This window comes from Podarcis tiliguerta, assembly GCF_965153285.1.
Source record: "Podarcis tiliguerta genome assembly, chromosome: 9".
Classification (NCBI taxonomy): domain Eukaryota; kingdom Metazoa; phylum Chordata; class Lepidosauria; order Squamata; family Lacertidae; genus Podarcis; species Podarcis tiliguerta.
In genome coordinates, this window is record NC_139542.1 from 49146012 (window position 1) to 49162405 (window position 16394).

The 16394-nt window shown below is 43.4% G+C and overlaps 2 protein-coding genes across 8 annotated transcripts in view; one reads left to right on the forward strand and one right to left on the reverse strand.

Annotated features, from left to right (window-relative positions):
- Positions 1 to 1247: 1247 nt before the first annotated feature.
- On the forward strand, positions 1248 to 6764 carry ING2 (inhibitor of growth family member 2). Of its 4 annotated transcripts, none has more exons than XM_083457716.1 (2): positions 1248 to 1396; positions 3750 to 6764. In XM_083457716.1, exons 1-2 carry the CDS (start codon positions 1375 to 1377, stop codon positions 4418 to 4420), a joined length of 693 nt encoding a protein of 230 aa, XP_083313842.1. In that variant the 5' UTR covers positions 1248 to 1374; the 3' UTR covers positions 4421 to 6764. The 4 variants fall into 4 exon arrangements, with proteins under 4 accessions (XP_083313842.1, XP_083313839.1, XP_083313840.1 ...); XM_083457713.1 differs by lacking the exon at positions 1248 to 1396 and adding an exon at positions 1543 to 2024; XM_083457714.1 differs by lacking the exon at positions 1248 to 1396 and adding an exon at positions 2249 to 2540.
- Positions 6765 to 7325: 561 nt separating this feature from the next.
- Positions 7326 to 16394, reverse strand: part of LOC310685490 (uncharacterized protein) — a 39746-nt gene continuing 30677 nt past the window's right edge. Inside the window, exons 26-32 of one of the 4 annotated variants that reach the window (XM_083457711.1) lie at positions 14830 to 14990; positions 14122 to 14279; positions 12209 to 12415; positions 11647 to 11741; positions 9666 to 9787; positions 9000 to 9257; positions 7326 to 7412 (exon numbers count right to left, since the gene is read on the reverse strand). In XM_083457711.1, the coding sequence (XP_083313837.1) occupies positions 9019 to 9257; positions 9666 to 9787; positions 11647 to 11741; positions 12209 to 12415; positions 14122 to 14279; positions 14830 to 14990 (982 nt within the window). In that variant the 3' untranslated portion in view covers positions 7326 to 7412; positions 9000 to 9018. Of the gene's footprint in view, positions 7413 to 8116; positions 9258 to 9665; positions 9788 to 11646; positions 11742 to 12208; positions 12416 to 14121; positions 14280 to 14829; positions 14991 to 16394 lie in introns of those variants that run through there. The other 3 variants (XM_083457710.1, XM_083457712.1, XR_014515324.1) reach the window with 3 other exon arrangements.

Here is a 16394-nt window from a genome sequence, read left to right on the forward strand (position 1 = left end):
TCAGCAGTAATTTTTCTCAATTCCTGCTCGATTGGGGCAGGCGAGCTGCTCCACGGCTGATTTGATTTTTTTTAGTGTGTTGTACTTTACTTGTTTGGTTTGATGTGTTGTTTCGTGCAGTTTACTCCATAGTCGGTTCACTCGAGTTTACTATGTGTGCCTGTACTTGCAGCTGGAAACTTCCAAGTCCCACTCATTTCAGGTACGGGGTAATTTCTAAAGCCACCGTAGCTCACGTAGCAATGCGAGCAGCACACTATGACCAAGTTACTTTTCTCTCTGCATAAATCTGTGTCGAGAGCATAAAACGGGAAGTGGGGAAGGAGTAGGAGTCCAGAGACCCTCGAAGCAAGGGCGATCGACAAATAGAAGGGGACGAAATGGAGGCAGTGAGACATTTTACTTTCTTGGGCTCCATGATCACTGCAGATGGTGACAGCAGTCACGAAATTAAAAGACGCCCGCTTCTTGGGAGAAAAGCAATGACAAACCTAGACAGCATTTTAAAAAGCAGAGACATCACCTTGCTGACAAAGGTTTGTATAGTTAAAGCTATGGTTTTCCCAGTAGTGATGTATGGAAGTGAGAGCTGGACCATAAAGAAGGCTGATCGCCAAAGAATTGATGTTTTTGAATTATGGTGCTGGAGGAGACTCTTGAGAGTCCCATGGACTGCAAGAAGATCAAACCTCTCCATTCTTAAGGAAATCAGTCCTGAGTGCTCACTGGAAGGACAGATCCTGAAGCTGAGGCTCCAATACTTTGGCCACCTCATGAGAAGAGAAGACTCCTTGGAAAAGACCTTGATGTTGGGAAAGATGGAGGGCACAAGGAGAAGGGGGCGACAGAGATGGTTGGACAGTGTTCTCGAAGCTACCAGCATGAGTTTGACCAAACTGCGGGAGGCAGTGGAAGACAGGAGTGCCTGGCGTGCTCTGGTCCCTGGGGTCACGAAGAGTCGGACACGACTGAACGACTAAACAACAACAACATTTGGGAGCACACTGCTATTGGCAAAGCGGTCCTGAAGCAGAACATTCTATTTCCCCTCCCAGCTGCACGTGGGGGCTCCAGTGTCACTTTCCCTCCTCTCCACCCCCGCGCCAACTCCCTTTTGTTCCCCCAGCCCTTCTCTCCTCCCTTCCACGCGCCGCTGTCAACAGATTCAGACACAAGTGAAAGGGGGAGGCGGGGGGGGGGGAGCGTTCGGTTTCTCCGGCTTCATTTCCGTCCCTCTCGGCAGCGGATTGGCTGGAGGAAAAAAAGTAGGCGGGTTCTGATAAAGAGTGTGTGTATGAGAGAGAGAGGGAGAGACTGATCGTTCCGTTGAGACCAGCCACCGGCAGGAAGGGAAGGAGGGGAAACCGTAATTGCATGGAGCGGTGTCTCTTTAAAGGTGAGACCCCGCCCTTCGTTTTCCGCGTTGGCCTCCTGACGTTCCATGCGTCCGGACCAATCGCGTCGGTTGTGAGGGGAAGGCGGGAGAATGCGAACCGGCCGCTCCTTATAAGGACAAGGCCTCGCGCATGCGTGCTCCGCGGTACAAAAAAAAAAAAAAGCGAGGAGGAGAAGGAAGGGGGGGCGCGGAAGGGAAAAAGAGGCGGGGAGTTCCAAGTGAGGGAGGAGGTTTTCTTTCGCCTCGGCTGCCCGCGCCGATTAACAGAAGCGGCCGGAGGGGCTTCCTTCCCCTCCCCCCTCCCCATCGCTCGAGGGCCCCGGGTCCGCTGAGGGGGAAGCGGGGTCGCTGTCACGTCGCGTAATGATGTTGGGGTCGCCGGGGCAACAGCCTGGGGGGGCGGGGTCTGGGGCGGCGGCGGCGGCGGCTGCCGGTTCTGCTGCCACTGCAGCCGGCGGGGCCGGCGGCGGCGGCGGAGTGTCCGGCTTCCCGTGCGGCGGAGGCGGCGGCGTGTCGGAGAGGATCCTGGCGCGCTACGTGCAGGACTACCTGGAGTGCGTCGAGTCGCTGCCGCTGGACATGCAAAGGCTGGCCTCGCTCCTGCGCGAGATGGACACGCGCTGCCGGGGTAAGCGGGGGGGGGGGAGAAAGAAGGGGGGGAGGGGGCGATGGCGGCGGAGGCAACGGCGCTGCTCCCACCCTCCACCCCTCCAGTCCAACCGCCCTTGCTTTGAAAGGAGGAGGGGCGTCCACGCCTCACCAGGCGCCCGGAGGGGGAGGAAAATGGCCACGCTCCGCCAGCCCCCCCCCACCCGCCTTGGCCCTCGGGACGAACTTGAGGCGGTGGGCGCTGAGGAATGACCCCGGCCCTGGGGCCCCGGCGGGACTTGGACCACCCACCCCCGCCCTCATGACCCTGTGACGCGAGCTGGGAGGGGGCGGCGGACGACGGGGCATGCCCTCTGCCACCTTTTTTTAAAGTCCAAGTTCACGAGGGAAGGAGGTTCAGTAGCAGGACCCGTGTGACGCCTCCCTGGTGGTGGTGGGGTCTCCGGTGAGATGCATCGCCCGAAAAGTTCCGAGATGCGAACTTCGAAATTGTTTTCGTTTTTCCCTTGGTTGCACGGAGAGACGTCTCTGCAAAGTTGAGTTGTTGTTGTTTCAAATGCAGTGCAGTGATCACCCACGCATGCACGCACCTGCACAGTTGCACACCACCCGGTTCCCAGGTAGGGCTGACAGGGCTAGATTAGCTAGGTTTGGGGGCTATCATTTGTATCAACAGACTATACATGTGGTAGGTAAAGTGCTTTTTTTCTTTTTAGTGTTTGTGGCAGATGGGTGAAGAGCATATATTCAAGGCCATTTACTACTATTTGTTCTACTTGCAACCAAGGGATCCCCCCCCCCATCTTTTTACATGGTTTTAGTCTAACACCAGTGATTTCTGCACTGCAGGGGGGTTGGACTAGATGATACTCTTGGTCTCTTCCAACTCTACAATTCTATGATGTTTTGGTCTCTTGTGTATGATGTTAGAATGCGGATGGAGGTGTTTGGGGAATGGTGTATTTTCTTCAATATAATTTTTTTTTCCAACTTCCCTGCAAAACAGAGCTGGGAAACCTGTTTTGTTGTGTTTTTTAGCCTGAGGGCCACATTCTTTTGTAGGTAACCTTCTAGGGGACACACAGTGGGTAGGGCAGTAGGTAAAGCAGTGGGCATGACTCTTGCCTTTGTACAGCAGGCTACATTCTAGCCATACAGACTCTGTATGTTTTACACAAGCGTTTCTCTATTCGCCATCCATGCAAGCAAAGAGGCATTGCCATAGTTCTAGAATGCATTCCCACTAGGCAAAAGCAGAGCAAGGCTGATGAAGAGTGTGGCCTGGGGAGAGGTTTGAAGGGCCACATTTGGGCTCTAGACCTGAGATTCCCCACCTCTTGTAAATTGACAGAAATAGTATTTTTCAGTACTTAACATGTGAAAAATGCACCTTCCCATTTCAAGGTAGGATGTCGGAAGAGGAAAGTACTAGAAAAAACAAACCTGCTTTCCCACCTCCCCTATGATACACCAGATTTAATTATGTCACTTTATAATGCTGACATGCTAAATGACACATCTCTAGATGCTTTTAAGAAACTTCCTTGTATTTTGGAAGAGGCCTTGGACAGATTTGTTTTTGCATCTTAATGTGTTACTATCCTTTGAAAGTATATGCTTTATTACATAGCCTCTGATATGTACTATTCACATTTTTAGTACAAGATTAGCATTTGTCAGCTTGAAAGGAGGGACTTGAAGGATTCTAGTTCATAATACATTTATTCTGACTTCTTTTTAACAGAAGCGTTAAAAGAAATCGACGAAGTCTATGAAAAATACAAGAGTGAAGATGATCCTGCTCAGAAAAAGCGTTTGCAGCAGCATCTTCAGCGAGCCCTGATCTACAGTCAAGAGCTTGGTGATGAGAAAATCCAAATAGTCACTCAGATGCTTGAGTTGGTAGAGAACAGAGCCCGGCAAATAGAGTCCCAGTCTCAGTGTTTCCAAGATCTGTCAGATACAGAGAAGCCCACCGAAAAGTCAAAAGTGGACCCTTGTCTACCAGAAAGATCTTCACGAAGACCACGTCGACAGCGCACCAGTGAAAGCCGTGATATATGCCATATAGCAAATGGAATTGATGAATATGATGACCAGCCCCCTAAAGAAAAGAGATCCAAATCTGCTAAGAAAAAGAAACGCTCTAAAGCTAAACAAGAAAGGGAAGCTTCACCAGTAGATTTTGCAGTAGACCCTAATGAACCAACTTACTGTCTCTGTGACCAAGTGTCTTACGGGGAAATGATAGGGTGTGACAATGAACTATGTCCCATTGAATGGTTTCATTTTTCATGTGTTGGACTCACTTACAAACCGAAGGGGAAATGGTATTGTCCTAAGTGCAGAGGAGACAATGAGAAGACTATGGATAAATGTACAGACAAATCCAAAAAAGATAGAAGATCGAGGTAGTCGATGCTCTGAATACATTGAGAGCTGCGTAGTTTTTATTAAAAACTGTTTAATAGGCAGACCCATATTTTAGAATAATGCATAAAACTATGCAATATTTTTTACAGTCTGTAGTACTAATGGAGTATTAATAGATGTTAGTACTTTTGTGCTTTTGAGTATTCTGCACTAAAAAAACCAAATTCTTCGAACAGGGTCACATGGGAGTAGCACAAAGGGGATTCAAGAGTTCTTGGTCCCTCACTCTTTTTAATTGCAGAATTATGGTGATGCCTGATGAGGACGGACTGGAGGGATAATCATGTTAAGACTGGTATTTTAACATCTGTTGCAGTTGTAACTTTAGTCCATTATAGCTCATTCTGCTGAGAACACTTTCGTTCTATGACGCTTTTAGACTTCAGAGTCTTAAAAGATCATATTTAATTGGGGTTAATCTAGTGTTACATTTTAAGTCTTTCGGGGTGAAAAGCCAACATTCTTCTTTATTGCTTTCCTTGTGATTTCTGTATATGTCACTATGTTAATCTTGTGGTGATGAGGTTAGAAGCCTTTTTAGGGACGGTATATTAAACAATAAAATACGATGGCTAGAAGAGTTCTACTCAGCATTACAAAGACAGTCCTGAACTGAGGCTTCTTGATTTTCCCATTCTGTTCCCTTCCATCTTTTAACTCATGTTGTGCCATCTTGCCACTGACTTCTTGGATGATGGCAGGAACATACAATCATGTTGAAAAGTTTACAGGTACAATGGATGCGTAAGTACTATAATATCTATAAGTCTTTGGACAAGTTATAAGAGTTTGCCTGGACTAGTATGTTAACTGGTTTTCGTGCTTTCTAGGCTCTTGGAGCTGAGGAAAGTTCAGTAGTAGTAAAAAGCAACTGCCCTCTTATAGAAGAGGGATACAATAGATGTAGATGTAGACAAAAGGAACTGTGTTCCTCAAAAGCGTAGTGCTTTTTGTAAAACCTTATACATAAGGAACCAGGCCTTATTTTTGGAGCAGACAGTAACTGAAGGTGTTCCAAAACTAGATATTATTTCTTTAATCGAGTTCTACATGCCAAATTTGATGACAAACAGCTGTAACCTCTGTCTAGCTGTCTAACATACTACTATAGGTTTTTCTAAACAAGGCTTTTTTTTCTTTAGCATTTGAGAGGGATCTATTTGCATTTCACAGAGGTTATAATGTGCATGTCAGGCAATAGCAATGTGAATGAAATGGAATAAACAGCCCGATAATAAATTCACATATCTTCAAACTCTTGTTTCTGCAACAACAAACTGAAACATTTCTGTGGCAGTTAAAGTTTTTGTGGTTTAACTGTTCTTTGAAAAAGTTACGGAAAGTTTCACACACACAAAAAACGTTATCACGAGCTCTGACCAGATACTTCACTTAAGGTGGACATTTTTCATTTTGTAAGGGTGAGTAGCAACATCTCTGGGACCTTATATATTACCTAGTTTAACTGGGAACTGCTGTTATTGTTAGGTGTCGGGTTTTATCAGCTGAATCGTTACTTCTGTATTCCATAGAGGAATGGGACACTTGTTTCAACTGATTCTGAAACACTGTCTCACAATTTCATGGGGCAACATTGATTGTGAACTATCTCCCAGGGGAAGAGAAAGTCTTCTTCCATAAATAATATGTCTTCTGTTCAGGGTCTTTGGGAAAAACAAAATGCAAGTTCAGATATATGTATTTATTTTGGATGTCTAGTTGCTTCTCCCCAGTGTCCTGAACAAAATAATGCAACGAGTAGGAAAATTTAAGTCCCAAGGTACTAGCATGTTGTTGAAATTCTAAGAAAGAGGACATATTTTGAACAGTGACTTGATCCCAGCTGATTGACGGAGACTGGGAACTGGTTTTGGATTTATTCACTCCTGTGTGCTTAACACCATATTCAACACCTTCCACTGATTGTAAAACTACTTGTGCATTTCAGATCTGTTTCTAGGCATGATAATTCTGCAACCAGGTAATGGTGTGCATTAAATATCTGCACTATTCCTACACTGGGAATGCCCAGACTAGCGTCTGCAATTCCTGTGTCTCCTCTGCTTCCAACTGACAACCTGACTCTTAGCCCTATCTTAGCAAAATGATAATGTTTCCCATTTTTAAGAAACAGTCATTGCTATGAACTTCTAATGATTTTAAAATAAGTTTGCTTGCTGTGGTTTGACAATCTCCCTCTTGGTTCTAAATTTTGTAAGCCTGGGCACATGCAAATAAGAACTGTGCCACTGAAGTGTATCAATTACTTGGATCTAATATTTTGCATGCTATGTTTTATGAATAAAAACCATTTTGGTTGTAAAAATGGAACAGAACATTTTTATATTGCCCCCTTTTTTCAGTGTTGCACACAGAGGCTGGGATCCAAAGAAACATATACGTGTCTAATAAATGTTTTTGTGCATGTGGAAAGAAGTCCGTTTTCCCTTTCACACTGCATTCTCCATTTGCCCCACAAAATGTCACTCCAGGGGTACCTTGACACAGGCTGGAGTGAGACTGAAAGTCCCCAGTGCATTTCTGGAACACCCCACACAGCTCTTTAGCTCCTAGGTTTTGTAATATTCTTTTATTTGTATCTGACAAATGGTATTGAAATAAAGCTATAAAAGTAATGGAGTTCTGATGAAAACCATCATACAGTGTTACCTCGGGTTAAGTACTTAATTCGTTCCGGAGGTCCGTACTTAACCTGAAACTGTTCTTAACCTGAAGCACCACTTTAGCTAATGGGGCCTCCTGCTGCTGCCGCGTCAACGGAGCACAAGTTCTGTTCTCATCCTGAAGCAAAGTTGTTAACCTGAAGCACTATTTCTGGGTTAGCGGAGTCTGTAACCTGAAGCGTATGTAACCCGAGGTACCACTGTAATAGGTATGAATGCTGAGATTCCTTCTGACTTGCTTGGCTTATATGCTTGAGTAAGACAAGTAGTATTCTTCCCTTTGAGTGTCCCTAAATTTAGCAGCATATAATGACAGGAAAGAGGGAAGTGGGAACAGTAAGCAATAAACGTAATTTCATAATTGAAGGCATTCTATGCCGTATCATGTTGCACTTGCCTCTTAAAACTGCATCTCAGAATAGCTAGGGCATTGATGAAACAGGACATCTGAATGAATTCCTAAACAGGATGATTTTTTTACCTCTGCCTGCTTGATGTTAAACTTCAAGTCAAGCCAATCTAGCATGTCCAGAAAGGTGGGATCCCCACCCCTCTCTGCTACATCACAACAAAACGAAGTTGATCGGCTGATTCAAAATGAGCTGGTAGCATATGCCATCAGAAATTGTTGTACCAATGCTTCCTTATAAACTGGTGTTCTTCCACACAAAGCTGACTTAAGTACAGTATGTGCCAAAGAGAGATGGTTGAGGCTAGTGTTTGTCAGTGCCTATATGTAAGGAATAAGCTGTGCCAACCCAATCACACAAAAGCCAAGCAGGGATGAGAACAAACACAGTCCTGTTTAAAGCCATACTTTGAGATATTCAGATGGAGCAAAATCAGCTGGACTCAACTAAATTAGTTAACAGAATTCCTCATTGTTAGTAGCACTAAGACAAATGCATTGCTCTAGCTTATTTTAGCTTTAGATTAGTATGATATCAAATGCATATTCATAATGCAATAACCATTACCCAGTATCATCCAAATATTTGCTATCATTTTAATTTATCAGTAAATTTCACAATAGAATATCAATATTTCAATTGAAACATTCTGATTATATCTTTTACAATCGCTGAAATCCATTATCACTGTCATAACAATTCTTAAAGTTGATAGATAACCCCTTTCCTACATTTATGAAACCTAATCAAACACATGAGCTTCACCATGTGTGTAGAATCATAGAATCATAGAGTTGGAAGAGTATATATGTAGTATATATATATCCCAATTACTTTTTGCTGCTCCTAAAAAAAGGGAGACCCCTTCCTTCTACGTATTCTGTTAAAATTTTCTGACATTTAGGGTACAAAATATCTTCTATATCGGTCTTGAGACCACAGATATTGTTGGACTGCAACTCTCACCAAACCTCAGCCAGCTTAGCCAATGGTCAGGGATGATGGGAGTTTTGGTCCAGCAACATTGGGAGCTCAAGGCTAAATAAAGCTCCTCTATATAACTAGTGACTTGGGTGTTTTATCCCTGCTTATCTCTGCTTGGATCCTTAGACAATGCAACCAATATAAGTTCTCACTGATGCAGAAGGCCAGGAAACATCTGCCAATAGCAAACTAAAAGTAGGTATTTTTGTTAGGGCAAGATTATAAACAAATTTACAGAGTAAGGTAAAAGGTAAAGGACCCTGGGGTAAAAGGTAAAGGCGACTATGGGGTGCGGCACTCATCTCGCTTAGAGTAGACCCATTAAAATCAACACAAGCTCATTGATTTCCTTGGGTCTACTCTGGGTGATGATCCAACATTACAGAAACTAAAAAAGTATTTTGTGCCAGTTCTCTCAAATCAATGGATATCTTGTAACATACTCTCTTAAAAAAAATTCAATTGTGAATGCTAGCTTCTTACTTGGTTAAAATTTTGGCTTTTAAATAACTTCAGGTTCTTCTTCACTGCTTGAGGAGTCCTCTCCAAACAAATCTTTTCCTGTTGAACTTGCAGCAGTGTTGGTGCTCAGCATTTTCAAAGTAATGAGAGTAGGGTTGTCACTCAAACCCAAAAGAACTGTGTTTCTATCAAACGCAACTGTCATGCAGGAGATTTTGCTGTCTGGTGTAAAGACTGATACAACTGTGCCGCTTTCCAAATCCCAGATACTGACTTCACCTAATGGGAAAAAATACGCATAACATCACATTATGTCCTGCTAAGGCACAGCATTGTGCATTCTCCCTCCTTTTCCATCAATCATAATAGCAACCCATTCATGTTGGTTAAATCTATGGATGCAGAATAGAAATCAATATTTCTTTCTGCTTTCCCCCTTGTTCAAAGGGTTAGGATGGCTGAAAAGTTAAAAATCATGCCAACATTGAAAGGATTTCCCCTTTTTCATTTATAAAGTACCCATTTCAGAGACGTCTTTTACCTTTGCTTTGCCATTAAATGTTTAAACTAACCATTGTAAGCAAATAAAGCAAACCGTGGGAGAAAATTGCATTGAGTTGATTCCCAGCTTAATGTAACAAAAATATTCTAGCCCTACTGCCTCCACAAAATAAATCTGTCACAAACCTGCAAGCAGAACAGCCTTTGCTCCATCTAATATGTGTAGTTTGCTGCACACAGTTAGATGAAGACCTTCGTAACCTTGAATTAGCTTGTGCTTATGCTTAAACGGATCCCAGATCTTTATCCTAGAAATCACAAAAAAGAGATATCAGTTCTGTAGTACTGAGAGTGACAGACAGGGCAATAACTATTTTTATGTAAATGGTGAGCAAATGTTGGTTTTTAAAAAAAAAAGGTGTTGAGTTCACATTTTCTTCAGCTTGCCCTGCAGTATATTGGATGTTTGTAAATCGGGACATCTGGAATACAGTGGTACCTCGGGTTAAGAACTTAATTCGTTCCGGAGGTCTGTTCTTAACCTGAAACTGTTCTTAACCTGAGACACCACTTTTGCTAATGGGGCCTCCCGTTGCTGCCGTGCCACCGCCGCACGATTTCTGTTCTCATCCTGAAGCAAAGATCTTGACCCAAGGTATTATTTCTGTAACCTGAAGCATCTGTAACCCAAGGTACCACTGTACTGGACAACATATTCTAATATGTAGAACATAATGTTCAACAGTCCAGATGCAGATTCTTTCACTAAAGACTGCTGTAATTAAAAGGTACCTGCCCAAAGTAGTTCCAACCCTTACAGAAGGGATGAGGGACCTTGGCCTGAATAAAGGTTTCCAATCCATGACATACAGCTTCATGCCCTCTTTGCTTCTTTCATTGCACCATTTTAAATTTTTGTACAAAAGTATTTGGAACCTAAGCATCTCTGCTCCAGGAAATGCACAGACAGTGGAAGCTTGGTTCCAGAACGCCTCTGATGTTGTACGTTTTGGCTCCCAAACGCCGAAAACATGGAAGCAAATGTTTCTGTTTTTGAACATTTTTCAGAACCCAAACATATTACATGGTTTCTGCTGAGTGCAAGAAGCTCTTGCAACCAATGGGAAGCCACACCTCGGTTTTCGAATGTTTTGGAAGCTGAACGGGCTTTGGGAACAGATTTCATTCGAGAACCGAGGTACCACTGTACAGGTGTTGCAATGTCATCTCACTATTTAGTTACCCAAACGTACACAAAGTCATGCCAAGTAATGAAACCTGGCAAACGATTGCCCGGAAGTTTAGCTAGTTAACAGCTGTGCAGCTGAATGCTGGACAGTCAAGCCTTTCTTGAGCATGTAAATTAAATATATCTAGTCTCTAATACAATTTCTGATGAGATGTCGATACAAAGGATATACTAAAATTTTAGAAAACAAATAGGATTGGAACCAGGGTTAGTGATGCTTGGAACAGTAGAACCATTGGACTTGGTATTTCATCTCAAAATGAATAGTGGCCTATAAATTATTTTAATAATATTTTCCCCGTGGTACGCACTTAAACTTTGGTGATAAGGGCTGTATGTGACAGGCCCTGCATGGTCATAGGGAAGCTCCGCCTTGTGTTCAGACAACAAGTGGAAAGCAGGAGAATTTCAATAGCCTGTGAAGCACAACGGGCCTATCTAGGAGGAAGACAACTTGAATTGGGAAGTTGTAATCCCTTGAACCTGCCCAAAGTAGTTTCCAATCTTTATGAAAAAATTCTTGTGTTACTAAATCAAGCATAGTGTCTCAGTAGATACAGTACTAGTAATTATATGGAATAATAGAACTGTAGAGTTGGAATGGACCCCAAGGGTCATCTAGCAATATGCTATTGATGTCTGAAGAAGGGCTATGTGGTACTTGCAATCTCTTCCACCAGGAGGGAGAGAGGTGAATCCAATGAAAAATAGGCCTCTGTGTACTTAGATTTCGCTTCATTTAAAAAGGCATATCTGTGTGGGCCATGAGGTTTTGCTCTCAAAAGCCTGTTATAGTTGTGTCTAGCTGTTGACACTCTTGCCAAACTGTTCCAGAAAACAATTAAGAAGAACTGAGTGATTTAGGGGGGGGGGGCAATTGTAGGGGGGGAAACTACTAAACTTTGGCATTTTGCTTACCTGTTTTCCACCATCACTCCAAAAATTATCCTACTAGCATCAGCAGTAATGGCTGTACAGCAGACGTTTGGCTCATTTTTTAGTCTTTTCCTAACCTGCATTTTTAGGGGAGAGATAATCCGTTTTAAATACGTTGGTTATGTACTTACACTTACCTGTACTTAGCAATTCCTAATGTGTAGCACTGCCCTTTCTCCCTTTAGGTGGCAGGCTGGAGTAGCGTTCCAGTACATTGATGGTGTTCTACTCTACAGCTTTGGAAGAATGAGGTGTGAAGATATAATGAAGAGCCAGTAAACAGAGAGCAGGAGTTGCAGGTCTAACTTTGGGACAGGAGGGAGGGCAGACCAAGAGGACATCAAGCTCAGAAGTTCTAGAACTGGGAATGTTTTCTATCATTAATTTTAAACTGCTGTAAGGAGAGCAAAAATCGCTTTAGTTTGCACACCATTTGTGAGGAAGCTGTGGCTGTTCATTAACCTCTTTTGGGGGGGAGAGGGGACATACTCCACAACTGCAAAGCTGGTTCTCTGCCACCTCAAAAGAATTTAAGAAAACATACCTTCCCCGTGGCTAAATTCCATAGCGTTACATAGCTGACTTTCTCCTTCTCGCTGTAATTCGAGAGCACCAGATAATGGCCGTTATAGGTCAAGGCAGCATTGTGTAAGAAAAGCATGGATTCTCTGCTCTCAAGGGTGTGGAGATGGGACATGCTTTCCAAGCTGAACACTGACAGGTGATGTGCATAGTAGGAACACACAACAGCCTAAGAAAAGATAATGGGATGTGTGAATTAATTTTTAGATATTGGGCCATAAATACTTGCATGAAATAAAATGTTGGTGCATCTATCCTCTCTTGCAGGTAGCAGTCTTATGAAAGGCCTTTGGTATAAGATAGCTGCGCCTATGAGGAATGGAGGGATGAGCTATACAGTGGTACCTCAGGTTACAAACACTTCGGGTTACAGACTCTGCTAACCCGGAACTAGTACTTCGGATTAAGAACTTTACCTCAGGATGAAAACAGAAATTGCGTGCCAGTGGTGCGGCAGCAGCGGGAGGCCCCATTAGCTAAAGTGGTACCTCAGGTTAAGAAAAGTTTCAGGTTAAGAATGGACCTCCAGAACGAATTAAGTTCGTAACCAGAGGTACCACTGTAAATGTTTACTGCAGGGACTGGCAGAACTACCAACTCCTGTACTATATGCTGCCAGTAAGGCACCTGTTCTGCACCGTGTGGAGAATCCCATTTCTTACAAGTGGAGGAGTGCTCTTGAAGTACCGTATTTTTTGCTCTATAAGACTCACTTTTTCCCTCCTAAAAAGTAAGGGGAAATGTGTGTGCGTCTTACGGAGCGAATGAAGTCTGCGCAGCAATCCCAGAAGCCGGAACATCAAGAGGGATTGCTGCTTTCAGAATATTTTTTTTCTTGTTTTCCTCCTCCAAAAACTAGGTGCATCTTGTGGTCTGGTGAGTCTTATAGAGCGAAAAATACGGTAATTCTCTCCTTAAATATCTGGTGCTCCATTTCACTACAGGAAGACTATGATGGCCCAGGGTGTATCAAAGCTACTTCAGGACTGAGTTATGGGCTGTGTACATGCCATGCATTTAAAGCACATCCCTCCCCCCCCCCACCTCCGAATCTTATGAAGTATAGTTTGTGGGGGGGGCCCCAGCTACAATTCCCTGGACTCTTAAACTACAATCCCCAGGATTCTTAGTGCTTTAAATGTATGGCATGCAGGCAGCCAAAGTCCACCCACAGTGGACTCTTTCTACAGTGCAAGCTTCTTAAAGGCATTATTTTGCAGGGTGGTGAACAAGCCTACAGTGTTTACTTGCTTTTTGTTCTTCCATTTAATCCACTGCCATTTCCTGTACATGCATAATTGGAGATGCAAGAGAGGTCCATGCATCCACTCAAAGGTATGCGCATGTTACACACACGCATTGTTCAAGCTATAATATCAATGTGAAAGCAATCATTTAAGCACCTAAAAGGTGGTATACATCATAAAACAAAATTAACAACAAAAATCCTGGGTTGTATCCAATTAAGTCCTACTCAGAGCAGTTCCACTGAAATTAATGGGCCTAAGTTAGTTGAATCCATTCCTTTCAAAGGTCTTCTCTGGGTAGGATTAATAGTATATTCAGTTATGTACAAAAAAAGTACAGAATTAGCCGGGCTAGGCACAAGCAGAAATCCCTCCAGGAAATGTTTAATAAATAAAGTTCATAAGTTATGATGGAATTAAACAATCTCTAGGTTAAAGGACACAGTGTCTTAATTCTAACTCATATATTTTTGAGAAACCATAAAATGGCACAAGTTCATTCCTCAAGAAAGTTTACAATCTGGTATGGGTTAGAAAAAACAGGATTGTAAGGCACTAAAATAAATGCAAACTATTAGCACATTGGCAGAAGATAAACAAAGGGCGCTTAGGACACACTGCCTCTCACCTTCTCATCTCCACTCAGGAGGAACTGGTCAATGGCATTGCTCTTTTCATTAGCAAGTTGCTGCAGCATTTCCGTCTCCATTTTCGCTGCCTTTTCCTTCCTCCGTCTCTTTCCAGTCATTGTTTCATTTCGCCTTTCCCATGGAAGCTGTAACACTGCTATATAATGCAATGGTGTTGCAAATAACTTTTAAAATTGAGATTTTTAACATATGCGTGGGTGGATTTCAACTGCTGTAAGCCACTTTGTGTGTTTTGGTGATACAAGATCAGGCCATGATCCAAAACGCTCCTTCAAGGTCCCCCTAATGGCTGACCTATGCTCTGCTGAATTTTTCATTTTGAGCCAAAGGTCCTTAATGGCAGGCAGGCAGGCAGGCAGGCAGGCAAGCAAGCAAGCAAAGAAACAAACAAATAAATAAATATAAAAAGCAGTTTGCTCTGCAGCCATATGTATGTGTGGTGCTGAATGAGGAGCAGCAAATGTAAACACCTCTTGGCTATGCTAAACTTGATCATTTGGAACCTGGCTGTTTTTTTGGTCCTGCCTCACTGAAATAATTATCTAACACAACTGAGAACAAAACCTCTGATAAAAGGTTTTTGAGGCAACTGGGGTGTGGTGGTGGTTGAACAATATATGCACTGTAAGTTTTAATATCTTGTGTAAACTGAAAAAGGGAATGAATTAGAACGAAAAGTTTGAAACCTGTTGTTCTGTTAGGCAAGACTCCTTTGCATTGTTTCATGTTTTCCCTGGACAAGGAACGGCTAGGCTTCGCAGCTTGCGATGAAAATTTGTCCTTGTATTCTGGCCTTAATCGATCCTTAATAAATCCAGTTTCCAAGTTCCAGGTAATAAAATGGTCTCTGAAAACAGGAACCAGAAAAGCAAACAGATAATAACTTTCTAGAACTTCAAGGTGACCAGTTGATGTAAGATGGGCACAAAATTGAGTAAAATCCCTGATTCAGTAACAGAGCAATTCAGGAGATAAAGGGTGGGGGGTGAGAATCAAAGACAGACAAACCACCTTTTACTATGTATGTGCTGCTAAGCTCACTCTCTGCCCATCCATCTCATGTCGGAAGCTTGTAAAGAGCGCTTTTGTTGTTGTTGTTTAGTCGTTTAGTCGTGTCCGACTCTTCGTGACCCCATGGACCAGAGCACGCCAGGCACTCCTGTCTTCCACTGCCTCCCGCAGTTTGGTCAGACTCAGAGCGCTAGGCTTCAGAAATGAAGCAATTCAGACTTCACTTTATACATGAGCAGGAAATTCTACCCCTTCCTGGTTCCATACTGTCATAGATCTAGGGTAGAGTCTGCTAGTGAATGGTAGAAATTTTTAGATAATATTTGGGATATGAAGGGAGAATACAAGCTGCAGAATTGTGCCAGACAAAAAAATCCTGGGTGAGTTTATGCAAATCTTCCTGGCCCTAAGTGCAGAGCCATTGATAAACAATGGGGAGCCAGGTACTGGGCCATTAAGGGCCATTGGCAATGCAAAAAGCTACTGTATGTTTCCCCCTTTATCTGAGCAGGAGCCATGACTGACAGCTGCTTTGGACCCAAGCTTGCTGAAGCTATGAGCCAGCCAATGAGTATACTCTTGGGGTATACTGTTCTGCATCCTCTCCATTGAAGACTTTAGGTATAAATATGTGTAAAATAAACCATATTTCTTAAAGATACTAGCCTCCACTGTGCCTTGATTTTCCCAACAGAAAAATAACCATGGAACCTCCTGGAATCTTTCGCTTTTTAATCTCAGTGTGTTGCTATAAGCATGACTTGGTTGAGTTTGGAAACTTACGAGACAGCCTTGTCCAGTGGTTCCCAATTAAGGGCAGCTGATTTCAAGGCACTGCTGATATTGCACAATGATCTGAGCTGATAATGCTGCTGATCTGAACTGCCTTTCCTCATCTTGAAGGAGACCAGGGCAGCTGATTGCAAGGTGCTGCCTTCTCCTCACGCTGATGGGGAACAGGGCAGCTGATCACCTTCACTTCAAGGGATCGTGGCACTACCTTGCCCTGGTACTGAGGCAAAGCAGCTTTTCTCAGTCAGCAGGAAAGCAGCAGCAGCAGCAGCCACAGTGGACTGCATCTTCACAGTGAACTGCATCTTCGCTGGCTGCCACCGCTGGCTGCCCCAATGACAGCAGCTTGATGTACCTCCCATCTTCATCCCATCCCACTCAAACCATGCAGTGGAGGTGACTCTGCTTACTCTCCTCCCCCCAACCATCCGATCTCCACAGCTGCTCC